A 27,319-nucleotide genomic window follows, 5' to 3' on the forward strand; every position below is an offset into this window, starting at 1 on the left:
CGAACGGTGTCATTCCAAGAATAATTGTTTCCCTAGTCGCTGGACTGCGAAGAAGGGTTTCAGGATACACTGCTTCAGGCTTCACGAGCTTTAAAGCAAGGAGGCTAGAGCCGGCTTGACAGTTTCAGTCAAGTGCTTGCGCGACATCGCCAAGTTCGGGGGGCGGGACCAGACTACGCGCGCAGAGCCGGACTCCCAGGATCACGTGCGCTGCGGCCCCTCCCCAGCCCGGCCCGTCCCCCGCGGCTGCGACAGCTGCGGCTGCGCCTGCGCGGAGCCCAGCGCGCTCTGCGGCGCGGTCCTCCGTGGAGGCGGCGCGAACGGCCAGGGGGCGGCGGATGGCTCTGCGGGGCCTGGCAGGCTCGGGGCCCGGCTCCCGAGGGCCGTTGGACGAGGCGGTGGCGGCGGACAAGGAGCGCGAGGCGCCGGCAGTGGTGGTGGCGGGAGCCACGCCAGAGGACGATGAAGAGGACGAGGGCCGCAGCCGGGGCCTGCTGCGCTGGGACGGCTTTTCAGCCTGGCTGCACTGCGTGTGTGTGGTGGGCTTCGATCTGGAGCTGGGCCAAGCCGTGGAGGTGAGGCCCGGCCGCACTTTGTCCCCGCGCCGGGGCGGCCCCGACAGAGCGTGTGACCCGCCGGCCGGCCGGGCTGGACCCCGGCCGCTGCGCATCCGGGCGTGGCCGGCAGCCCCTCCGCTGTCAGCCGGGCTGCGGTCCAGAGGCAGTTCCCGTGGGAGGATCGTGGGCTGTGGCTAAGGGTGAAAAGTTCTCTTTAGGCCCCTCCTAAATACTTGCTGATGATGGTCGTGTTTTCATTTTCCTTTAATCCGGTGTCACAGGAAGAACTAGAATGGTTAGCGGCACCCGGAGAAGACCACAGGCAGGATGTTTGGGACTTTTTCAAAAAGCGAACAATGTCCCTGACATATGGTGAACTATAATATAGTAGCCAAACCTCACACAACCAACTTTTTTTTTTTTAGACTCAGATTGTTTTGGTCATTTGCAGAGACTCTTAGAGCATTCCACTCAGCCTGAGCCATAATGCTTATCTCAGCAGAGGTTTTCGCCCTTTCCTGCCTTTGTTCCTCATTTCTGTTACTTCTTGATGTTGCTTCTGAAACGACCTGAAAGCTACTACCAAGACAATCAGAAGGAAAATCGTTCGCTTGTGAATTTGTCGAGTTTTCAGTCTTTATAGCGCCTTGTTAAAAGGCATTGTAATCTTAACTACTCTTGACATTATTTAGGGCCCCTTTTGTAGCATAAGGGATTGCTTGTCTTTGTGCATCCAAGAAAAGAACGACTGATGCTTAGAAGATATCTTTGTTTTGGTGGCAATGACAGATTGTAATGAATCCTCTCATTCTGACTTCAGTGGCATGTGTTGTCTATGAAAATTGCCCAGGGATGTATTTCTTAATGTGGAGTGTGTAGTCAGCCTGTCTTGTGTGTTATTTTATGCAGCTCGATACACATTGCGTGCTTGTGCTTAGTTGCTCAGCTGTGTCTGACTCTGCCAACCTTTAGACTGTAGCTTGCCAGACTCCTCTGGCCATAGGATTTTTTATGCAAGAATACTGGAGTGGTTGCCATTTCCTTCTGCAGGGGAATCTCCTGACTCAGGGATCAAACCCACGTCTCCTGTGTCTCCTGTGTCGGAGGCAGATTCTTTACCTGCTCAGCCATTGTAAGATCTAGGTATTATCCTGGTTTCTTGGCATACGTATATGAAGAATGTACTACAACATATTTGTAGATTAAGACTAAATTTAGAAGAGAATCAAGAATTAATCACACTAGAGGATAGGGCTAAATGTAGTGCTTGGCGCATTACACTGTTCAATAAAAAACTGATAGTACATAAATAGCACTTTAAGATGAAAACAACAGTTCCCAAGACTATAAAGAAGAGATTTGTAAATCATCTATCATTTACATTGACATGTTAACCTGAAGCTATGTATATAGTAGAATACAGTTTAGTCAGAAAACATGCTGTAGTAGATTACATTTTTAAATAGTTAAAAGAAATCCATTCAGACTCACCATTTGGGCATTCTTTATAACACTTCTGTGTTTTTTCTGACCAAATAAACAATACTTAGCAAGTATTGGGAGAAGGCAATAGCAACCCACTCCAGTACTCTTGCCGGAACATCCCACGGACAGAGGAGCCCGGTAGGCTGCAGTCCATGGGGTCACTAAGAGTCGGACACGACTGAGTGACTTCACTTTCACTTTCATGCATTGGAGAAGGAAATGGCAACCCACTCCAGTATTCTTGCCTGGAGAGTCCCAGGGACTGAGGAGCCTGGTGGGCTGCTGCCTATGGGGTCACACAGAGTCGGCCATGACTGAAGTGATTTAGCAGCAGCAGCAGCAAGTATTGAGGTACTCAAAAAATGTGAATCCCTGAGACTATTTAGACTATTTTGAATTTCATTTCCTATTTCTTTAGGTCTGTGGGTTTTTTTTTTTTTTGAAGGTCCAAGATGCAAATAAGTTACAAACTTCATGAGCTCTCGCCATTAGGAAAATAGTAATACAAATTTTGTATATGCTTCTACTAACTGTCTAAGGAGCATTTATGGACCTCTTGAGCCTTTGTCCTCAGATTAAGAATCGCTGATTTTAGAAAGTGTAGGGTGAGGGTGGGGAAGGTTCCCTAATAAAGGATTCCAAGAAAAATACATTTAGAGGTAACACAATTTAATTTTCTTTTCCCGAGAAGTGTAGAATATTGCCACTTTTAAAATGAAGAAAAAAAGTATAAATTAACAATATAACAAGATAGTAGAAGTATATATTTCATTTTCCATTATGGCCATGCATGCATGCTAAATTGTTTTAGTCAGTGTCTGACTCTTTGCAGCCCTATGGACTGTAGCGTGCCAGGCTCATCTGTCTGGGATTCTCCAGGCAAGAATATTGGAGTGAATGTTTGTGCCCTCCTCCAGGGGATCTTCCCGACCCAGAGATCGAACCTGTCTCTATGCCTCCTGCATTGGCACGTGGGTTCTTTACCACTAGTGCCACCTGGGAAGCCCCATTACCACCATATCAAGGCCAGAAATGGACAGGAGGGGTGGCTGTAATGGGGCAAAAAAGGTAAGTATGGAATTGTGTTGGGTAAATGGATTAATAGCCTCAGCCCTACTTCCTATAATGAACAACTATGGGGATTCAGAAGAGAAGTTAATTGAAAAATAACTTAAAAACTAAGTTTGGACAGTATATCCTCCACCTCAGTCCTGTTATCAGAAATGCAGTTACTGAGTCTTAAGTTTGAGAGAGACTTAACATGTCTGTTCTGCCATGACAGAAAGTACCATTTGCAAATTTTAAACAAATGCCTAAACAATGCCACTTACTTAAGCTTAAAGCCCTGCTTAAGTTGAGTATTGATCAAGAACTTAGATTCTAAAGCTGGACTTCGTAGGCTTGAATCAGTGTGACTCAGGGCATGTTGCTTAGCTTTCCTGAGCCTTACGCTCCCCTGTGACAGGTCAACAGTGCCTTTATCATGGCATTGTTGTGAGGGTTAAATAACAATGTTGATGAAGCATCCAAGTGCCTTGGATTCAGTAAGATCTATGTAAGTCTGTGTTTGGGAAGCACTGAAAATCTCTTTTTCAATGAAGAGAACCCCCTAAGTTTAGCTTTGTGGAGATGAGGCCTTTAAACCTTAGTTTTCTCACCAGAAAAATGAAGTTGAAATACTAGAATCGGTTTTGTTTTGTTTTAAATTGGGGAGCTTTCTCTGTGTAAAAGAAAAAAGTCAGATGTACCTTAGTGGCTAATCTCGTTGAAATGGGGCCTGTGTGTATATATTCAGTTTTGGACAACAGAAACTATCGCTTAGGGAAAAAAGGCACACTTGCTCAGGCCACAGAGGTACTTCAAGATGTCCAAGGTACAAACTTAGAGAAAATGGCTAGAATCCAAAACCAGGAAAGCCTCCTCTTTATGCTCGTGTTTATGGATTTTGTTTACGCTTTATGCTCCATTGCAAACTGACTTCTCTGCTTCTGTGATCTTTATGGCTAAGTTGCCCTTTTCAGCCACTTTAATGAAGAGAGTAAATGTCATTGCCATCCCAAACACCAGAGGACGATACTCAGGCCTGGTTTGGGGCAGATTCTCACTGTGCTACAATCAGCTGAAGACCTAAGTTGTTGGAGGAGTGGTCTGTGTTGCATAAAATGTCCCTTGGCAACCCTGACCTAGAAGGGAACAATGAAGGGGCTCTTTTGAGCTGGGAAGAGACCACAAAAGGTGTTGACTGCAGGAGGTGTGCTCAGCTTCTTTCTCGTCCCCTGAGATGGCCCTAGCATCACCACTGTGACACCATGCGTCCTGTGAAACAAGGTTTGAAATCTTCTGGATTTTATATACTCTATGTCACTTCCAGCTCTGTGAAATTACCTGATTATATGGTAAAGCCTTCATTATCTGAATTTAGAATTGCCTCATTTATTCCATGTTTTTTTTTTCTCCCCTGATTGAGTAATAATATGCTCATTGTTGAAAATCTGGCAAGAAAGGAAATTATAAATAGTAGAAAGCATCACTCATAATTATACTAAGAGATTGATATTTGGCATTTTTGTTAGTGCCTTTTTTTTTCTTTACATAATTTTGTATCTGTCAAGGACAAATTTGAATATTAAGAGCAGCAATCCTCTCAAATTTAAGTAAAGAGAAATTGATTGTAAGGAGTCTTTGGGAACCCAGTTGCAGGAAGCAGGGTTGAACCTCATGGGATTTGGAAAGCCCCAGGCTTTTGCCTTTGTCTCTATGGAGCTGTGTGGTCTTTTGTCTCTGCTTCTCTTTGCCTGTCTCTTCCATTCTTTGTGCTGAGGCTGGTTTCCTCTGCAAGGATCTCAATTTCTGCTCCCCCATTTCACCTGACTTTTGGTTTCTATCGTACTGATTTTAGCCAAGCTTCTACTTTTGTATTCTGGTGTCAGGCAGAAGCTCAGTTCAAATACTAGAGTATCTGATTGGTTCAGTATGGGTCAGATGCTCCCTTTTTTTAGTCAGCTGTGGTAAGGAGACAGGGTTTCCGTAGTGGCCACTTAGGTTCAACCCAGCAAAGGGAAGGGACACTCGAAAGCATGGTCTGGGCAGCAATCTCCCAAACAGGTCTGCTTTAAGAGTCTGCCTTATTGATAAGGATTCTCATAAACAATTTGCCATAGCATTAAAAATTCTTCATAAATATAATTTTATGGACTACCACTTATTTAACCATTTCCCCTAATTGAGATATTTAGTAATTTCTATTTTTCTTCACATTGTGAAGAGTTGTTTGCCACCTGTACACTCTTCCTTAGAGATGGTCTTCATTTTTGAGAGCCTTTAAATCCCTGGGTTAGGAAGATCCTCTTGAGAAGGAAACGGCAACCCACTCCAGTATTCTTGTCTGGAAAATCCCATGGACACAGGCGCCTGGTGGGCTGTAGTCCACGGGGTCACAAAGAGTCGGACACGACTGAGCGACTGAGCACACATACACGCTCATATGCAAATCACGTGAACTCACAGAACATGTAGAACATCATAGGAGATAACGTCCCTGGTGGTTCAGAGGTTAAAGCATCTGCCTGGAATGCGGGAGACCTGGGTTCAATCCCTGGGTCAGGAAGATCCCCTGGAGAAGGAAATGGCAACCCACTCCAGTACTCTTGCCTGGAGAATCCCATGGAGGGAGGAGCCTGGTAGGCTACAGTCCATGGGGTCGCAAAGAGTCAGAGACGACTTCACTTTCACTTTCGCTTTCACTTTCTTGAACCTCTCCAGCCTGCGATTTTATAATAGTTGAGAAATCATTGGTGGCTTTCCCCCTCTTGAAGGCCATGACCTATCAACTTGTTGGACAGAATTTCAATCTAGTGCAAAGAACACAAGCTTGGGGTGTTGAACATATGCTAACAGATTTTTGATCAGTTTCTTCAGTTCTCTGAGTCTCATTTTCCTCAACTATAAAATGGGAAAATAATATCCTGCAAATGTTACTGGAGGTACTAAGTGAGATAAAAGCATGTAAAAATTAATGTCTGTCATTTAATGCATGCCCAGTATGTTAGCTGCTTTTTATAATTAGCGTCCTCATACATTCAATAATCAGTGTGGGACTATCTTGGCTATTCTGTCACTCCTATTGTTTTGCCTTAAATTTATTTTAAAAATACACAGCTTTGGATGTGGATCATCCAAGCTAACCTTGTGTAAGTCACAAGTATTTAAAGCACTTTCTGGGAATCAAGTTTTGTAGGTTTCACTTTGCTGATTATCTATGACATAACCTATTTCTATGTACATATAGTTTGTATTTCACCTCTTTGATGAAGAGAATTTCAGGTCAGTTAAATTAGATATTAAGAAGAGGTGGCAAGAATACACAGAAGAACTGTACAAAAAAGATCTTCACGACCCAGACAGTCACGATGGTGTGATCACTGACCTACAGCCAGACATTCTGGAATGTGAAGTCAAGTGGGCCTTAGAAAGCATCACTGCGAACAAAGCTAGTGGAGGTGATGGAATTCCAGTTGAGCTATTTCAAATCCTGAAAGATGATGCTGTGAAAGTGCTGCACTCAATATGCCAGCAAATGTGGATAACTCAGCAGTGGCCACAGGACTAGCAAAGGTCCGTTTTCATTCCAATCCCAAAGAAAGGCAATGCCAAAGAATGCTCAAACCACCGCACAATTGCACTCATCTCACACACTAGTAAAGTCATGCTCAAAATTCTCCAAGCCAGGCTTCAGCAATACGTGAACCGTGAATTCCCTGATGTTCAAGCTGGTTTTAGAAAAGGCAGAGGAACCAGAGATCAAATTGCCAACATCCACTGGATCATGGAAAAAGCAAGAGAGTTCCAGAAAAGCATCTATTTCTGCTTTATTGACTATGCCAAAGCCTTTGACTATGTGGATCACAATAAACTGTGGAAAATTCTGAAAGAGATGGGAATACCAGACCACCTGACCTGCCTCTTGAGAAATCTGTATGCAGGTCAGGAAGCAACAGTTAGAACTGGACATGAAACAACAGACTGGTTCCAAATAGGAAAAGGAGTATGTCAAGGCTGCATATTGTCACCCTGCTTATTTAACTTCTATGCAGAATACATCATGAGAAACGCTGGGCTGGAAGAAGCACAAGCTGGAATCAAGATTGCCGGGAGAAATATCCATAACCTCAGATATGCAGATGACACCACCCTTATGGCAGAAAGTGAAGAGGAACTCAAAAGCTTCTTGATGAAGGTGAAAGAGGAGAGTGAAAAAGTGGGCTTAAAGCTCAACATTCAGAAAACGAAGATCATGGCATCTGGTCCCATCACTTCATGGCAAATAGATGTGGAAACAGTGTCAGACTTTATATTTTGGGGCTCCAAAATCACTGCAGATAGTGACTGCAGCCATGAAATTAAAAGACGCTTACTCCTTGGAAGGAAAGTTATGACCAACCTAGATAGCATATTCAAAAGCAGAGACATTACTTGGCCAACAAAGGTCCATCTAATCAAGGCTATGGTTTTTTCCTATGGTCATGTATGGATGCAAGAGTTGGACTGTGAAGAAGGCTGAGCGCTGAAGAATTGATGGTTTTGAACTGTGGTGTTGGAGAAGACTCTTGAGAGTCCCTTGGACTGCAAGGAGATCCAACCAGTCCATTCTGAAGGAGATCAGCCCTGGGATTTCTTTGGAAGGAATGATGCTAAAGCTGAAACTCCAGTACTTTGGCCACCTCATGCGAAGGGCTGACTCATTGGAAAAGACTCTGATGCTGGGAGGGATTGGGGGCAGGAGGAGAAGGGGACGACAGAGGATGAGATGGCTGGATGGCATCACCGACTTGATGGACATGAGTCTTAGTGAACTCCAGGAGTTGATGATGGACAGGGAGGCCTGGCGTGCTGCGATTCATGGGGTTGCAAAGAGTCGGACACGACTGAGCGACTGAACTGAACTGAACTGAAATTATAAAAAGCAGGATAGTTTATAATCATTTGATTATTGATCCTCCCCCAACCTTTTTTTTTCCCCCTAACAAATTGAAGATAAAGCTCTGCTCTTGGGTAAACTTAGACCGATTTTGAAAGAGCATTTAGCAGAACTGACTCTCCTTTCTTTCCCTTCTGTTTTTGTTTTTGTTTTTTTTTAAGTCACTGCTTATGTATTCCTCCTTATCCCCTAGCAAAGTAGAACCTAGAGTAGTCATCACAGTTTTCTGTATCTTAGGAAAGTTTCTGTTTATTTTCTGAGAAGGATAAAGGCAGTTATGTGAAAGCTGTTCTTTGTTTCTTTCTCTCTTCTGGTGACTTACAGCCTCAGTGTTTGATCCTCAGCATGTTCACTGTTTTAATCGAAATGGGTGTGTGTAATTGCATGTTATACTGTCTCATTGAGCCATCTATTCAGATATTTATTGGACAACTGCCATATCCAAACATTGGTATGTTCTGGAGATAAAGCCTTGATCATCTCTTCCTTCATTGAGATTAGAGTCTAGCGTGGAAGGTAGGCCATGCCACAGTGAAGGTTAGGATAGGATATGCAAGGTATTAATAATGGCCTTTGACTTCCCTGGTGGCTCAGTCAGTAAAGAATATGCATGCAGTGTAGGAGATCTGGATTCCATCTCTGGGTCAGAAAGATGCCCTGGAGAAGGATATTGCCTTCTTGCCTAGGAAATCCCATGGACACAAGCTATAGTCCATAGTGTTGCCAGAGTCAAACACAACTAAACCACCACGACCAATAATGGCCTTTAAATTTCGTTGTGAAATAGTAGCAGTTCATGGTAACTTGATGTAGCTCTATTATTTGAGATTTAAAACCTTAGTGACCCCTTGAGCTTCTTAGGCTCCCAGATTCTACAAGGGCTTCTTTGGTGGTCGTAATCTCCGATTCCTACCCTGGTAGCTCAGATGGTAAAGAGTCTGCCTGCAGTGCAGGAGATCCAGGTTCAATTCTTGGGTCAGGAAGATCCCCTGGAGAAGGAAATGGCAGTCCACTCCAGTATTCTTGTCTGGAAAATTCCATGGACGAAGGAGACTGGTGGGCTACAGTTGGACATGACTAAGTGACTAACATTTTCACTTTCACTTTCATTTTTCAGTCCCTGATTCAGTTATTAAATTATATAATCTGCATATAATCTGGGAAGTTCTACTGTCAAGTTAGTTCTTTCACCAGTATTTTATGTTTTATACTTGCTATGATGATTGATGTGAAATATGGAAAACTGTATCTAAACTTTACTCTTTAAAAAAATTTTTTTTTAAATTGGAAGAAAATTGCTTTACGCTGTTGTGTTGGTTTCTGCCATAGAACAATACAACAACACAAATCAGTCATAATTATATATATATATATAAAATATATCTATATGTGCTCCTTCCCTCTTGGGCCTCCCTTCCCTTCTCCTATAACAGCTTCCCACTAACAACCTATTTTACACATGATAAATTTTACTCTTTTTTTGAGAGAAGTGCTTTACTGTCCATTCCATGTTCAAACTATCTGGTTTTCTAGTAGCATAATTTACATCAGATCTTCAGCAAGCAGAAATTTTAGACTTGAGGATACTATGATTTCTGGCCATTTTTTCCACTTTTTAAAATCAGTAAACATTTTCATTGAAGTGTAACATATAAAAAAGTGTACAAATCCTAAGTCTGTATTTTGGTGAATTTTCATTAAGTCAATGTGCCATATCACTACAGTAGAGATCAAGAAGCAATATTATTATTGCCCTCAAATTTCCCTTAGATCCACTTTCAGTCATGACCCATTTCCCTTTCCCTTCTGCCCCTGGCAACCACTATCTGCTTTGCCTCTTTGGATTCTCTTTTTCTGTATATTTCATATGAATGGAATCATAGAACATGTGGCCTTTTGTGTCTGGCTTCTTTCACTCAGTATGTATTCAAGGTTCATCCTTGTTGTAGAATGTATTGGTACTTCGTTCCTTTCTATGGTTGAGTTTTATACCATTATTTGGATATATCACATTTTTTAAATTTATTCATCATTTAATGAAAATTTAGATTGTTTCCACTTTTTGGCTATAATGAATAGTGCTGCTATAAACATTCATATACAGGTTTTTGTGTGAATGTATGTTTTCACTTCTCTTGAATCTATACACCTACAAATAAAATTGCTGACACATACAGTAATTCCATGTTTAATTTTATGAGAAACTATTAAATGGTTTCCCAATATGACTTCATTTTTTCTGTTTTCATCAATAATGTATGAGGGTTCTAATTTCTCCATATCCTTGCCACCACTTCGTCTGTCCTTTCGATTACAGCCATTGTAGAAGTATGAGGTGGTGTCTTACTGTAATGTTATCTGTACTTTTCTAATGAGTAATGACATCTAGTGTCTTTTCATGCACTTATTGGCCTTTGGTATATCTTTTTTGGAGAAATGTCTAATGAAATCCTTCGCCCATTTAAATGTTGGGTTATTTGACTTTTTATTGTTGAAATATAAGAACTCTTTATGGATCCTGTAGCCTAGGCCCTTGTCAGATTTATGATTTGCATCCATCCACCCATCCATCTGTCTCTCCATCTTCTCTATCAATATGGACTCAAGGATACTTATTTTATTATTTGGGTTACTACTGTTGTTTATGTTTTTGGTCAGATTTTTCCAGTTTTGAGCATTGGTACCTTTTTTTTTTTCTTTCAGATTGGTTTCTGTGTCCAGAAAATCATGCCTCCCCTTTTTAAACACTTCTTTTCTTTCTGGCACCACAAGATGCTCTAGGCTCATCTTATATTTTTCCTGCCCCAGCCGTGTTATCAGCTACCTCTCCAAGGAGCCCTGATTCTTTTTACTGAAGAATGATACTTAGCAATCGACATTTGGGTTTTTAGTGTACTTATGGCTACTGGATGTCATTGCTTTATTTTTCATATTTAAAAGTCTCTTAAAAGAGATATCATATTGTATTTACTATATCCTAAAATATTTTTCAGCCAGTTAATTACATAAGATAATACCTGTTGAAAAATGTAGGCTTGTTTTTTTGCCTGTAAACAATTTCCATTTGCAATACAATTTATTGTTTGTTCATTGAAGACATAATTCTCATTGTGTTTCGAATTCATGCTCTCCTTAAGGTCATGATGATGTTTATATACAAGTTGATGTTTCTGTAGGAGATCAAGGCAAGTGTTTCTGGGCAAATGCAGTCTCTTTCAGGTCTGGAATACCAGTCAGGGTCATGCAGTAGAGACAAACACGTAGTCACATACATCAGGTTGACACCCATTTGCACACAACTTGGGTGCATGGCAGGAATAAAATTTTTCCATGTCCCAGTGATACTGGCTGTAAGTTAGCTAGTATTCCTAATTTTCCTCCTCCTGGGACCATGATTATTTTCATACTGAGGTGGGAATGGTAGGTATATAAGGGCAAGTAGCAGAGAGATGTACCTTTGAATACACCCATTTAAAACATTTTGTAATACTATTTTCCAGCAGATATATTAATATTTTTCTTAGGCATATTTTTTTTCTGTCACATCATGATGTGAAATATGTGATCATATTTTGTTGCTGTTCAGTTGCTCAGTCGTGTCCAACTCTTTGTGACCCCATGGACTGCAGCATTCCAGGCTTCTCTGTCCCTCACTGTCTCCCAGAGTTTGCTCAAATCATGTCCATTGAGTCAGTGATGCCATCCAACCATCTCATCTTTTGTCACCCCCTTCTCTTCCAGCCCTCAACCTTTCCCAGCATCAGGGTCTTTTCCAATGAGTCAGCTCTTTGCATCAGGTGATCCAAGTATTGGAACTTCAACTTCAGCATCAGTCTTTCCAGTGAATTCTCAGGGTTGATTTCCTTTAGGATTGACTGGTTTGATCTCCTTGCAGTCCAAGGGCTCTCAAGAATCTTCTCCAACACCACAGTTCAAAAGCATCAGTTCTTTGCTGCTCAGCCTTCTTCATGGTCCAATTCTCAAATCTATACATGACTACTGAAAAAATCATAGCTTTGACTAGATGGACCTTTGTCAGCAAAGTGATGTCTCTGCTTTTTAATACACTGTCTAGATTTGCCATAACTTTTCTTCCAAGAAGCAAGCATCTTTTAATTTCATGGCTGCAGTCACCATCTGCAGTGATTTTGGAGCCCAAGAAAATAAAGTCTGTCACTGTTTCCATTGTTTCCTCATCTATTTGCCATGGAGTGATGGTACTAGATGCCATGATCTTAGTTTTTTGAATGTTGAGTTTTAGGCCAGCTTTTTCACTTTCCTCTTTCACCTTCATCAAGAGGCTCCTCAGTTCCTCTTTGCTTTCTGCCATAAAGGTGGTGTCATCTGCATATCTGAGGTTATTGATATTTCTCCTGGCAATCTTGATTCCAGCTTGAGCTTCATCCAGCCTGTTATCATATTTAGGCCTTAATAATTATATCAAATAAAACTTAATTTTCTCTTGGGTTATTAACTGACCACCTCTCTTTCCCCTTTTTGTTGTAACATGGGAGATCTTAACATATGTAACAAAACCAGACTGACATTAGTTGATTCTCTCTATCTCCCTTTGATGCCTCCTAGGAATGCCAGTGGCTGGGGGGACAGAGATACCTTTACTTGAGCTATGGAGTGAGAAAACTTCAAGTGAGAGGCATCTCCAGGTACTGGAGCCAATCTACAGTTGGTTAATTCCCATGTAGGTATCAGGAGCTAACTGACCAAACCAATAGTCATTGCCCAAACTTATATTTTCCTGGAGGAGGGCATGGCAACCCACTCCAGTATTCTTGCCTGGAGAATGCCCATGGACAGAGGAGCCTGGTGGACTACAGTCCATGGGGTCACAAAAGAGACACAACTGAGTGACTAAGCACAAACTTATTATTTAAGCTTTTTTTTAAAAAGCAAAATAAAGTATGTACATAAAAAACAATTCTAGTAATGGTGGCAATTTGTGCACTTCTAAATACTTGGTGGTGGTTACTTTTCTTTCTTTTGTTTTTTAAATAGGGAGTTGAGGTTTTTAAAGTTAAGTATGAATTTTTCTGATCTTAAGTACAGTGTGGCCATTTATATTTATAGCATATAAATATGCATTGTTTCTTTTACAATATCATATTTGTTCCAAAATAAGACACTGAGTAATTCTAACAGAATACAGTAAAATGAAATTCTAGATACTATTTGACAGTCTAGTACAATCATAATTTTTAAAAGGTGGACTTTTTATTTATTTATTTATATTTTGCCCTTGCTGTGCGGCTTCTGGGATCCAACTTCCCTGATCGGGGGTTGAACCCAGGTCCCCTGAAGTGGAAGGGTGGAGTTCTAATACTGGGCCACCAGGGAATCCCATAAAAGGCAGACTTTGATAGATTATGCAGTTTTCATATCTTTAAAAAAAGTTACTTATTAATAAATATATATAGCATATATAAGCCCCTTAAATATATACATCCATACACATATATACATGTTTTATATATATATATTTAAGGTACTGCTATATGTGGGTAAAACATAGCAATATTGTTTTTTATATTATCATGCTAATATTTTGAAACTTAAGAAACCAAAATCCAAAGGAACCATGGTTGATGTCTTCATGTAATACCAAAAAATTTAACTTTGTATATTTGCTTTTCAATTGATGTTTTAATTTGAGGAAATAAAAATTTGAAGGGGAATCACATAAAAGTGATTTTAGAGCCTAAGATTGAGTTGTTACAGACCACTAAACTTGTCAATATGTTTTAGACCAGCAAACTCTAGTGTAATTTACATGTAATGAGATTTTCATAAATATGGCTAAATAGATTATAAGTTTGCCATTTTTCCTTTAAAGGTAACAAGGAAAATGATCTCAAGGTGAAGCAAGGGAGATCTATGTACACTTAAAGAAGACAACATTTTACTAAATACTGAGTTGTCAAATAGAACTAATGTGAGAGTATATCCACTGATTGGAGAAATATTTCTTTAGTGTCTACTATGCACCAGAAACAGTTCTAGGTGTGAAGAGAGTTGAACAAAACAGACCAGTTTCTTACCTTCATGAGTTGTGGAGACAGAGGTTAAGTCAGCTTGGTCACAACATGGGATACAAAGCAAAACAGAGCAAATATTCAATTGGTGTCATTCTCTATTCCAGGAATAGAATGGGTGTTTTCATGTGACGTATCAGCTCTGTAGATCCACCCCATACTCCTGAATTGAGAAGGAGTGTATGTCACATCCTGGCTGTGGGGGAAGAGGGTTGCGGTTGCATGTTAATGAGTGCCACTATGGGTGGGATGAGGAGTGGTGCCTTGTGTACTTTGATATCAGACAGACCTAAGTTCAAGGCCTGGCTCTGGCACCTACTAAATGAAAAAATTTTAGGAGAGTTATGTAACTAATGTGTACTTGTGCCCTTTTCTGTAAAAATGAGAAGAATTGACAGAGTTGTTATGAAAACTGCTGCTGCTGCTGCTAAGTCGCTTCAGTCGTGTCTGACTCTGTGCGACCCCATAGACGTCAGCCCACCAGGCTCCCCTGTCCCTGGGATTCTCCAGGCAAGAACACTGGAGTGGGTTGCCATTTCCTTCTCCAATGCATGAAAGTGAAAGGTGAAAGGGAAGTCGCTCAGTCGTGTCTGACTCTTAGCGACCCCATAGACTGCGGCCTACCAGGCTCCTCTGTCCATGGGATTTTCCAGGCAAGAGTACTGGAGTTGGATGCCATCGCCTTCTCCGGTTATGAAAACTAGAAACTCTAAAAGATGCTCAGAAAAGGTTAATTCTCATCTGTTTATTTTACCTTAGTTTTCTTATATGTAAAATGGTGATACCATTTTACTAGCCTTGTCTATTATTGTGAGAACTAAATAAATGAAATAAATATGTAAAACCACTTTAATATGGTTTATCATGTGCTATCTTTCTCTCTCTTTCTGTAGTCACTAAGTTATGTCCGACTCTTGCAACCCTATGGACTGTAGCCTGTTAGGCTTCTCTGTCCATGGGATTCTTCAGGCAAGAATACTGGAGTGGGTTGCCATTTCCTTTTCCAGGGGATCTTCCCAACCCAAGAATTGAACCTGGGTCTCCTGTATTGCAGGCAGATTCTTTACCGGCTGAGCTATGAGAGAAGCCCCATTATGTGCTATTACTATATGTTATTTCTAGAAATGTAAGATTTTCAGACTCTTGGACAACTGCGGAATAGAAGAACTCGTGGATTCTTCCAGAATTGAGAAGCCATGGATCTCCACATTAGCAAGCCAGTATTAAAACAGTTCAGCTACATTTTGTGTGATTTTTTTCACCTTTTGATTATCAGCCACTAGCTAACCTGCTCCTCAGAGTACCCCTCTCTTCTTCACATTCCAGAGAATCTGTACTGGCCCAACTTGGGCACTGGTATTTGGGCAGAATTTTCATACCCAGCCACATCTGGGCAGTTGATTGATTGATGTATAGAGTGGGTGGTGCCCTTAGGTCTGGTGTTTGCCAGTGCTTGTTGTAGCCTCATCTTGCTTCCTTTGTGGGGGCTCTGAGGCAGGAGTTTCCCTCAGAAGGTGGCTGTGGTCACTGCAGGCACTAAATGGAGCTGTCTAGGAAAGTGTTCTGATTATTTAAAGGGATTGGAGAAATTGGGATAGGCTTTATGGCAGGAAGATGGCCTCTGATATTTCTTAAACTGCAGGTAATTATTTTTTTCCTTTTCGTTTTACTTTTAATAAGTAATGATTTGTATTTCTTGGAATCAAATGAAAATTTTTTTTAATTTTATTTTTTTTTAATTTTATTTTATTTTTAAACTTTACAATATTGTATTGGTTTTGCCAAATATTCAAATGAATCCACCACGGGTATACATGTGCTCCCCATCCTGAACCCTCCTCCCTCCTCCCTCCCCATACCATCCCTCTGAGTCGTCCCAGTGCACCAGCCCCAAGCATCCAGTATCGTGCATCGAACCTGGACTGGTGACTCGTTTCATACATGATATTATACATGTTTCAATGTCATTCTCCCAGATCTTCCCACCCTCTCCCTCTCCCACAGAGTCCATAAGACTGTTCTATACATCAGTGTCTCTTTTGCTGTCTTGTATACAGGGTTATTGTTACCATCCTTCTAAATTCCATATATATGCATTAGTATACTGTATTGGTGTTTTTCTTTCTGGCTTACTTCACTCTGTATAATAGGCTCCAGTTTCATCCACCTCATTAGAACTGATTCAAATGTATTCTTTTTAATGGCTGAGTAATACTCCATTGTGTATATGTACCATAGCTTTCTTATCTATTCATCTGCTGATGGACATCTAGGTTGCTTCCATGTCCTGGCTATTATAAACAGTGCTGCGATGAACATTGGGGTACACGTGTCTCTTTCCCTTCTGGTTTTCTTAGTGTGTATGCCCAGCAGTGGGATTGCTGGATCATAAGGCAGTTCTATTTCCAGTTTTTTAAGGAATCTCCACACTGTTCTCCATAGTGGCTGTACTAGTTTGCATTCCCACCAACAGTGTATGAGGGTTCCCTTTTCTCCACACCCTCTCCAGCATTTATTGCTTGTAGACTCTTGGATCGCAGCCATTCTGACTGGCGTGAAATGGTACCTCATTGTGGTTTTGATTTGCATTTCTCTGATAATGAGTGATGTTGAGCATCTTTTCATGTGTTTGTTAGCCATCTGTATGTCTTCTTTGGAGAAATGTCTATTTAGTTCTTTGGCCCATTTTTTGATTGGGTCATTTATTTTTCTGGAATTGAGCTGTAGGAGTTGCTTGTATATTTTTGAGATTAGTTGTTTGTCAGTTGCTTCATTTGCTATTATTTTCTCCCATTCTGAAGGCTGTCTTTTCACCTTGCTAATAGTTTCCTTTGTTGTGCAGAAGCCTTTAAGTTTAATTAGGTCCCATTTGTTTATTTTTGCTTTTATTTCCAATATTCTGGGAGGTGGGTCATAGAGGATCCTGCTGTGATGTATGTCAGAGAGTGTTTTGCCTATATTCTCCTCTAGGAGTTGTATAGTTTCTGGTCTTATGTTTAGATCTTTAATCCATTTTGAGTTTATTTTTGTGTATGGTGTTAGAAAGTGTTCACAGGATATAAAATCAACACACAGAAATCCCTTGCATTCCTATACACTAATAATGAGAAAACAGAAAGAGAAATTAAGGAAACAATTCCATTCACCATTGCAACGGAAAGAATAAAATACTTAGGAATATATCTACCTAAAGAAACTAAAGACCTATATATAGAAAACTATAAAACACTGGTGAAAAAAATCAAAGAGGACACTAATAGATGGAGAAATATACCATGTTCATGGATTGGAAGAATCAATATAGTGAAAATGAGTATACTACCCAAAGCAATTTATAGATTCAATGCAATCCCTATCAAGCTACCAACGATATTCTTCACAGAGCTAGAACAAATAATTTCACAATTTGTATGGAAATACAAAAAACCTCGAATAGCCAAAGCTATCTTGAGAAAGAAGAATGGAACTGGAGGAATCAACCTACCTGACTTCAGGCTCTACTACAAAGCCACAGTCATCAAGACAGTATGGTACTGGCACAAAGACAGAAATATAGATCAATGGAACAAAATAGAAAGCCCAGAGATAAATCCACGCTCACATGGACACCTTATCTTTGACAAAGGAGGCAAGAATATACAATGGATTAAAGACAATCTCTTTAACAAGTGGTGCTGGGAAAACTGGTCAACCACTTGTAAAAGAATGAAAATTATTTCTTGAAGTAGCTACCAGCTGGTAGATCAAGATCTCTTTAGATTTTAGGCTACAAAAAAAAGACTTCATAAACTTTGAATTGCTGGCAATTCAATTGGTAAATTTTTTAAAACTTTTTACTGGAGTTTAGCTGACTTATAATGCTACGCTAGTTTAAGGTATACAGTAAAGTGAATCATATATCCACTCTTTTTTACATTTTTTTCTCATATAGGCCATTACAGAGAGCTGAGTAGAGTTTCCTATGCTGTTCCTTATTGAAAGTGAAAGTGAAGTGAAAGTTGCTCAGTTGTGTCCGACTCTTTGTGACCCCATGGACTATTCAATCCATGGAATTCTCCAGGCCAGAATACTGGAGTGGGTAGCCTTTCCCTTCTCCAGGGGATCTTCCCAACCCAGGGATGAAACCCAGGTCTCCTTCATTGCAAGCGGATTCTTTACCAGCTGAGCCACAAGGGAAGCCCAAGAATACTGGAGTAGGTAGCCTATCACTTCTCCAGAGGATCTTACCAACCCAGGAATCAAACCAAGGTCTCCTGCGTTGCAGGTGGATTCTTTACCAACTAAGCTATCAGGGTAATGATCAGGTAGATATGAAAAAGATGGAACAATTTTATATATATATTTATCAAAAATGCTGGAGTGGGTAGCTGTTCCCTTCCCCAGGGGATCTTCCCAACCCAAGTATTGAACCCAGATCTCTTACACTGTGGGCAGATTCTTTACCATCTGAGCTGCCAGGGAAGCCCATAGTCCTTATTAGTTAAATCCATTTTACATGCAGTAGTGTGTATGTATCAGTCCCAATATCCCAGTTAATCCCTGCCCCCTGCCATTCCTGGTAAACATACATTTGTGTTCTTTATCTATGACTCTGCTTCTCTTTTGTAATATAAGTTCATTTGTACCTTTCTTTTTTACATTCCACATATAAGCAATGCCATTTGATATCTGCCTTTCTCAGTCTGACTTATTTAGTATGACAATCTCTAGATCTATCTGTTTTGCTGCAAAGGGCATTTTTTTAATGGCTGAGTAATATTCCTTTGTATATACACACCACTTCTTTATCCATTCCTCTGTTAATGGACAGTTAAATTGCTTCCGTGTCCTGGCTATTATAAATAGTGCATTTGGATGCATGTATCTTTTCAAATTATGGTTTTCTCTGGGTGTATGCCCAGGAGTGGGATTGCTGGGTCATACGGTATTTCTATTTTTAATTTTTTAATGAATCTTCATGCTGTTCTCCATAGTGGCTGTTTCAATTTACATTCCCATCATCAGTGTAGAAGGGTTCCCTTTTCTCCACAGGTAAATTATTCTTGATAACTCAAAATTTCACCGACGTTTTAGAGATAACTTTGGTTTAAAACTTTTTTTTTTTTTTTTGCCAAATGTAAACCCTACTCAATTCTCCCAGCTTCTCCTGTGTTTCATTGTTTTCACTGTGAACTGTTTCATAAAACGATTTGATAATAGCTGACTAGTGTTTAGAAGTCCCTACTAATGTTTGTAATATATACTTCATATATTTGTCTAACAAAATTTACTCTCTTTTTCTTCCAGGTAATCTATCCTCAGCATTCCAGACTTACTGATAAAGAAGTAAGTGAATACATTGCTCTAGGTTGTTTACTGTTGTATTTCTGTTTTTATTGGTGTGTATGTGTCAGCATATATAGTTTTTGTTTTCTTTTTCAGAAAACCAATATTTGCTATTTGTCTTTTCCAGATTCAAATTCAGGTAACTATTTTTCATGTGGTGTTTCTGTTGAATTTTTATATTGAGAATACTGATTTTGTTCTTAATATGTGAAAATTAATTAAAATAGCATAGTAGAATGCAAAGTCATTTTCAGCCTAATGGATTAGTGATTTTGATACCTAGTTTATCATGTCTAGTCACATCTTATGTTGGTGTTAGTTGTTCAACTTTTAAAGTAACTATTGTCTTGTAATGAGGTAAAATAGCATGGAGCAATAAACTGTTGAAATAATAAGCCTGAAAATCAGCAACATTGTTATGTTTGAGGATTTATAGGAAGTAGTTTCTTTTAGTTCCAAGAACTCTGTAAAAGTAGGGATTTAAAAAATATCAGGGTGAACATGGTTATAAAGCCTGGCTATCAGTTATTTGCAAAAGTTTATATATAGTATATATATATAGTTATATATATTAGTATATATAAAGCATTCGGAATAGTGCTTGACTATAGAAAGTATTTTATAAGTGTTTGCTATTATTAAACTTGATTTTGCTGGTCTCTTTCAAACTCTCTCTTTGTGTGACCCTAATTGTTGAAATCTTTCAGGTTGCCTTTTGTGTTTCACTTCAAAATAGTTTTTCAGGCTTAGAGTGACCAGAACACAACTTCTTAGACCACACAGTTAGAATACTGTGACTCAAAGGCACTTCAGATTCCTTTTCCTTTTGTGGTTACTTCTAATATCCTGTTAATTTAGTTTAGATAATCTGATTTGGGAGACTTGACATTTTAGTTTTTTAAAGCATTTTCTCTTTTCCTTATAAATGTTTCTAGAGATTTTCTCTATACATTTTGAACTCAGCTTTCATGAAATATGTAAGGAAAAAATAATTTAGTAAAAACAAGATGGCTTTGAGAAATCCCAGGAGGACTTTTGTTGTGGCCTGGATTAACAGACTCTTTTTGCATGTTTTGCCTGTTAATGAAAGGATGTTAAAGCGCACACATGTAGTTCTGATTTAGTGAGTGTTGGATTGGACTTCCATGACTCAAGGTCAGCTGAGTTGTATGGATTACAGGATAAACAGACTTTATGTGATTGGAATCCCAGTGGATTACACTGCACACTCTTCTCTTTCAGATCATGGCTGGTTTTCATGGCTCTCTTTCACCTCTCTACATGCGCATCAAAACTAAGAAGTTAATTGGATAGTCTTTTCTAGTTTTGTAGTCTCTATATGAGTCATTTTCTTATTGGAACATAAACTCAAGTGTAAATCTGTGAAAATGAGAATTTGTTCAGGGAATTCTCTGGCGGTCCAGTGGTTAGGACTCCATGGGGCCAAAAAGAAGAATGTGTTCAGTATTTTAGGCATTTGAATGACCCACGTATGTTTTGTAATGCCTTTTTTATAGGCTGCACATCAAATGAAGTGTGCTTCTTTTTATTCAAAATATGGTTGGTGCTTAAAAGTAAAATCGACCTTGCCATCTTAACAGATGAATGTTAATCTAGACAACAAGAGACTCTGCATTTTGTATATATTTGAGATCGCTGTTCTCAATTGTGATTGTCCAAATAGTTTGTTTCACTTGTGCGTTCATTAAATGGAAATTGAAATCAGTACCATGCCAACTTTGGAATGGATTTGATTTTTCCCAAGATAGCTGTATTGTTGCAGAAGGTGGAGTAGAGCAATCTCTAGGAGAGAATCATAATCTAGCTTTAGTTTCCATGGTGCACACTTTAAAAAAAAGCAAAACAGCATTTAGAGTCTATGTTAAGTTATACAGATAAAGAAGAATTGGGGATTCTCAGTGGGAGGATTTGGCAGTCCACTTCCTTCCCCCACTACCAACACACACACCTAAGATACTGTGACTTTAGAAAAAAGTTTTGTTTTTTTTATTTTTAGATTTCAGTCTTTTGTTCCATTTGAATGGCTTTTATCTTTAGGAACCTATGTTTAAAGGATGGTTTCTCTCTGATAAATATTTGTCAGCTATTTTTCTCATTATTTACTATAATATCATTTGGATATATGCATTCCTGATCCTTAGGCTGTGATGGATAGCCACGGACTATAATCACCATGTTCTAAACCTGACCAGAGGGAAAACTCAGCATTAGTAGAGAGTTTCAAGTAAAGATGAATCCAAGGGAAAGAGTAATCCTTATTGTGGATGGATTAGATGTACAGATAGTATTTGTCTCAACAGATTTTTTTTTTCCTCTGTAAACAGCTGGGATGTCGTCATGTATTTTACACTTCTCAGTAGTGAAAACAGTGCTCCTCACATTCTCACACTCATCTGTGTTGAAGGACAGTTTGGATTTTTAAAAAATTTCCAATCTGTTGTGGACCAGTGCTTTTACAGAATGCTATGTACATGAACTTTTAGAACCATGAAAAGGGGAAAAACCAAATGAAAGTCTGGATTTGTCATGGGAATATCAAATTGCTGTAAGGGTTTCTAAATGTGTACTCTCAATTTGAGTTTTTATTTTGTCATGTATTGTAACAAGAGTCAGTCTGTGGACTACACTTTGAGAAGCTCTGCTCTAAACTCCTGTTTCTCAGCATGTCCAACTCTCATCACAGGGAGAGTAACTACATAGAGTTGGAGGCCAGGAATGGAGCTCATGCTTAAAGTCTCATGTTTTCTTTTATTAGTCTTACTCTGATCTGCTCTATAGCTGTTTTCTGCTGAAATAAAAATACTCTGAAGTTGTCTCTTCCCTTTAGAAAAAAATATGTAAGTTTTTTTCCCTCAAATCTCAAGTAATATTTTTGATGTGGGAAAGTGTCTTCTGTTTACCTGTAGCTTTGCAGGCTTGGTTTCATTGGCAGATGTAGAAGATAAAATCATCTGTGCCCTTGATCAATAGGAGGAGAGCCGTTTGTGGCATACCGCATGGCGTTTGTATGGGAGTTGCTGAAATTGACAGGACTGGCCCAGAAACCAGTGAGTTCAGCAACTCTTCAGTCAGAGGGGTACTTTTTAGAAGGATTTTTTGTTTTTTGAGAGGAGAAGAGAAACTTTTGATTTGCTCCAGTTGGCAGTGAAGTACCATAAAAAAAAGATTTATGAGATACAGTTCACTCTTATAAAATGTACAATTCAGTGATTTTTAGTACAGTCACAGAGTTGTGCAACTGTTATTACCTCAGTCAGTTTTAGAAAATATTTATCACCCGCTTCATGCTCCATTGTCCTTCTCTTCCCTTCCCCTCACCCAGCCCCAGGCAACCACCTGTCTGCTTTCTGTCTCAATGGATTTACCTGTTCTGGATATTTCACATTAGTGGAAGTGGTGTTTTGAGGTCCATTTGTACTTGAAAGAACCAGTATGATATAATAATGCTCAAGAGTATCAGCTCCAGATTCAGACTTCTCAGGTTCTTCTTACTCTACCATTTAGCAGATTTATTTCTTCGGATGATTATGTAATTTTTCTGTGCCTCGGATTCCTCCTCACAAACAGGACTAACAGTGGGAACTTACCTGAGAAACGTGAAGACCAGATGAGTTAATGTATCCAAAATGTTCCTGACAGTGCCTACCACAGAGGGAGCACTCATTGAAATGGGCACTCAATTCATGTATTGAGCTGGGGGTGGGTGGAACCACTTCTGAAGCAGACAAAATAACGACAAAGTTTTGACCTGGAATTCTGTTTGATTTCGCTCCTAACAACTTAGTTGTTTGGGAAAGGATGTTGGAGGAAGACTACAGGAACTTTCTTGGTGTAAAGAATGTCGGATTATTCATTCTGTTTTCGAGGCTAGTAAAGATTATGTTAGATTAATTAAAGTAGAATTTTCCTCAGGCTTTGGGGGTTTGCTGAGCAAATCTGCCATTTCCTTATTACCTGCTACTTTATCAAGGAAAGGGTTTTTGTTGTTCTTAATCAAGAAGCCATGTAAAGGTATATTTTCTTTGGAGAGCTGCCATTTAATCTTAAAATTTGTATAAATTCTTTATTCCTTGATTTTAATAAAGAAAAAGTAATTTCCGTTTACTTTTTCCCATTTTTTGTTAATAATCAGAAAGCTGTGGCACACATTGCACGACTTTTAGGTCTTTTTGGATCTTTATAGATCTTCCGTTTTCTTAGTATATTGGGTAAGATGCTTGGAATTCAGTAGAATCCTAGGTTGGTTGTAGAACTTTATTTTAGAATTATTGAACATAACTGCCAAAAGTGACTTTTGAGATCATGTTAGGATGCCTCTTACTTTTGTTGACAAGTCACTTAGGCTAAGTAACCTGTAGAAGGCTAGTTATTGATGGACCTGGGACTAGTTCCCATTGATCGTGACTCCTTTTTTCTCAGATTGTAACTTTTCCTTCATGTTCACAGTCATACTTAACCATCATTCATGTGTAATCATATTTCTTATGTAAGGGTTCACTCTATTATTAAAAATAGGCAAACTGGATGGGTCATACTAACAAGGTAGATTTATTTTTGATGAGGTTGTAGGGTATCAGGATTGCCCCACCCTCCACAGGTATCGTTTTCTTAAAGGCAAATATAAACAACCTGGTTGCCCATCCGTAATGCCTCTTTTCCTGCCCCATTAATAGTGAAGTCAAGATAGAGAGCAAAGGTCTGCCCAGGTAAGAGGTTGATATTCCTTTAGTAACCTTTTGTGTGTGAAGGGACAGACTTCTGAAATATGAAATGGGAACCATTTACCTCAGTTCACAAAGACATTGGCTAAAGCCTTTGTGGCTAAAGCCTTTGTGACCTGGTGATCTAGCTTCCTGACCAGTTCTGTACAACTTGCAGGTAGAGCTGGTCACTGGAAAATTCTTACAGCATGCCCATGATTTGGAATGGAGCTGGGTGGGTAGGGATGAAGGCCTGTGGGAACTTAATTACTTTCTTTCCATAAAGCTCAGCATCCCTTCAGAACCTATACTTCTCTTTCTTAAAATCCATTGCATTTTCTCTGCTGTATCTTGCTAAGTGTCTCAGAGAAAATAGTGTGTACTTCTCAGTGGATCTTTCTGTCTTCTAAAGAGAAAAACTGAACCATCTGTGTATAAATCCATTGGACTAAAACAATGCTAGGAGTATTTTCCATTATTTCTGGTCTCATGTGTTTTCCTTATTTTAAACCGTTAGCTGTAACAAGTAAAAAAAAACTGAATTGACTCACTCTCCAGTCCTCTTTGTTTTTTCCCTTCTCCACCAAAGAAATACTAGTTTCTGTAATTGCATGTAGGTATATAAACTGAGTTGCTTTTTAAAAAACTTAAACGTAATATCAAGCTGGGCTTCCCTGATAGCTCAGCTGGTAAAGAATCTGCCTGCAATGCAGAGACCCTGGTTCGATTCCTGGGTTGGCAAGATCTGCTGGAGAAGGGATAGGCTACCCACTCCAGTATTCTTGAGCTTTCCTTGTAGTTCAGCTGGTAAAGAATCAACCTGCAATGCAGGAAACATGGGTTCGATCCCTGGGTTGGGAAGATCCCTTGGAGAAGGAAAGGCTAGTCACTCCAGTATTCTGGTCTGGAGAATTGCATGGACTTTATAGTCCCTGGGGTTGCAATGAGTCGGACATGACTGAGCAGCTTTCACTTTCTCTTCTTTTTTGAGAACTTCATGTGCTAAAGAAATAGAAGTACTTCTGTGTGTAATACTAATATACTAATAATAGAAGTACTGCTGTGTGTAATAATAGTAAGACACTCTTGAGCACATTCTGTATTTAATCTTATTAGTTCTAAATACAGTAACTAGGAAGAATCTGAGTGACAAACTGCTTATTGTGTCTTTTACTTTGTAGAGCATTTACAGTTTTTGTAATTATTGCCTGACAAAGTAATGTTTTAAGAGGTTTGCTAAAATGATTAAAGTTTTAAACCTTTATTTATAATTGAAATGATTAAAATGGGAAGTCTATTACTTGAGCTCTTCCTGAGTCTGCTATATCTTTTTTTTTTTTAATTCTCATTGTGAAATATAAAACTCACACAAGATCAAGAAATCGAACTTTGCCAGTGCCACAAAAGTTGTCTCATGTCCCTTCCCAAACACTATTTCCTTCCCCCTCTCCTAAGGTAACCACTATCCTTGATTCTTTTTTCTTTTTATTAAAACATTGTAATGTAATTTTAATAATTTATACTCCATTTACAGTTATTGTAAAATATTGACTGTATTCCCTTTAATGTACAATAATCATTATAGCGTCTCTCACATCCAGTAGTTTATACCCCCCACCTTCCCACTCCCTCTATTCCCCCCACCCCTCACTGGTAACCAACCTTTAGTTCTCTGTATCTGCAAGTCTGCTTTATTTTGTTAGTTTTGTTTACAGTTTTTTTTATTTTTTTCCCTTCTACATAGAAATGATATCATACAGTGTATGTCTTTCTCTATCTGACTTATTTCACTTATCAGAAAGCCCTCGAAGTCCATCCATGTTGCTGCAAATGGAAAAAGCTCATTCTTTTATTCTGGCTAATATTCTATTGTGTATATGTGCGTGTGTGTGTCACATCATCTTTATCTGTTCATCTGTTGATGGACACTTAGATTGCTTCCATACCTTGGCAATTGTAAATAATGCTGCTGTGAACACTGGGATGCATGTAGCTTTGCAAATCACTATACTGATTCTTACAGTATTAAGTTTCTTGCTTTTCCTTACAGTTTTATCATCCAACTGTACATTCCTAAACACTATAGTTTGCCTGCTTTAAAAAAGAAAAAACTATATAAATGGATTTGAACAATTTGTGTTCTTTTGTATTTAGTTTCTTTTGCCCATTATTATGTTTGTGAATCAACATTACACGCACACAGTTTTCAAAAAGTTTTAATTACATGGAGAAAACGGAATAGGAAAAACAGTAGAGGGACATAAGATGTTTGTTTTACTAATGACTTTGCCTCTAACTAGAAAAGATGGCTTTGAGCAAGTCACCGAATCTGTCAGGGTCTCCTCCTTTTTCTTCTCTAAAACATGATAAAATGGGTTTCAATAATTGATAGGACCTCTTTAGCTCTAAAATATAGTGAAACTGGATAATTAATGTTATACTGTGCTGTCCTTAATTTCTTTCATTTTTGTTTTCATTAGGTTGTCTTGGAGATACCCAGTTTTGTTTTAGATTTCGACAGTCTTCTGGGAGGAGGGTGTCACTGCATTGTCTCCTGGATCAATTTGACAAAGATTTACCAGTTTACTTAAAGGTTGGAAAAGTAGTAATAGAATAATGTCCATGTGAGAGGAAACTTTAGGACCGAGTTACCTCTTATAGCATTCAGAAAAACTGTGCTTTTGTTTTCTTACCGTGTTATACTGCTGGATTTCCCAAGTGAGTCTGATTCATTAGGATTTAGTATGTGAGTGAAAGAGACTTTTTAAAGTTATTATTCTTAAAACATATTATAATGCCATTGTGAATAATAGAAATTAGAATGTTGAGGTAATTTTCTTTCTTGTTAATAGCTCTTTGTTAAATGTGGAAGCAGGGTGAATATCACCCAGAGTTCAAGATTCCCTATGGTAATCCCTACCGGCTTTACAGTACAATTACTGTTGTCTCTTTGATTTTTAAATGAGCTTTGGTTTACAGTTTTGTCTGCTAAAAACAATGCTATAATTCAAATGGTTCCAGAATTTCTGTTTGGTACAGTAGTTCACACTAACTGCATGAAGAATCATTCTATCTGGATGTCCTACTAGCACAGCCAGTAAGAACTTGACATCTTTTCCCTCAAATAAGTATTTACAGCTTACCTTCCGTGATCTACCAATGACCCTAATCTTCCAGTAAGCAAAGCCTTTAAAAAAAAGTCTTTAA

The 27,319-nt window shown here is 39.1% G+C and overlaps 1 protein-coding gene across 2 annotated transcripts in view; it reads left to right on the plus strand.

Annotated features, from left to right (window-relative positions):
* Positions 1 to 236: 236 nt before the first annotated feature.
* DENND6A (DENN domain containing 6A) overlaps positions 237 to 27,319 on the plus strand; it is a 50,061-nt gene continuing 22,978 nt past the window's right edge. The window contains exons 1-4 of one of the 2 annotated variants that reach the window (XM_055558497.1): positions 237 to 575; positions 19,353 to 19,391; positions 19,488 to 19,530; positions 26,593 to 26,705. In XM_055558497.1, coding sequence (XP_055414472.1) covers positions 339 to 575; positions 19,353 to 19,391; positions 19,488 to 19,530; positions 26,593 to 26,705 — 432 coding nt within the window. In that variant the 5' untranslated portion in view covers positions 237 to 338. The remainder of the gene's footprint in view (positions 576 to 19,352; positions 19,392 to 19,487; positions 19,531 to 26,592; positions 26,706 to 27,319) is intronic. The other variant, XM_055558496.1, reaches the window with a different exon arrangement.

Source organism: Bubalus kerabau, chromosome 20, assembly GCF_029407905.1.
Source record: "Bubalus kerabau isolate K-KA32 ecotype Philippines breed swamp buffalo chromosome 20, PCC_UOA_SB_1v2, whole genome shotgun sequence".
In the NCBI taxonomy this organism is placed as follows: Eukaryota; Metazoa; Chordata; class Mammalia; order Artiodactyla; family Bovidae; genus Bubalus; species Bubalus kerabau.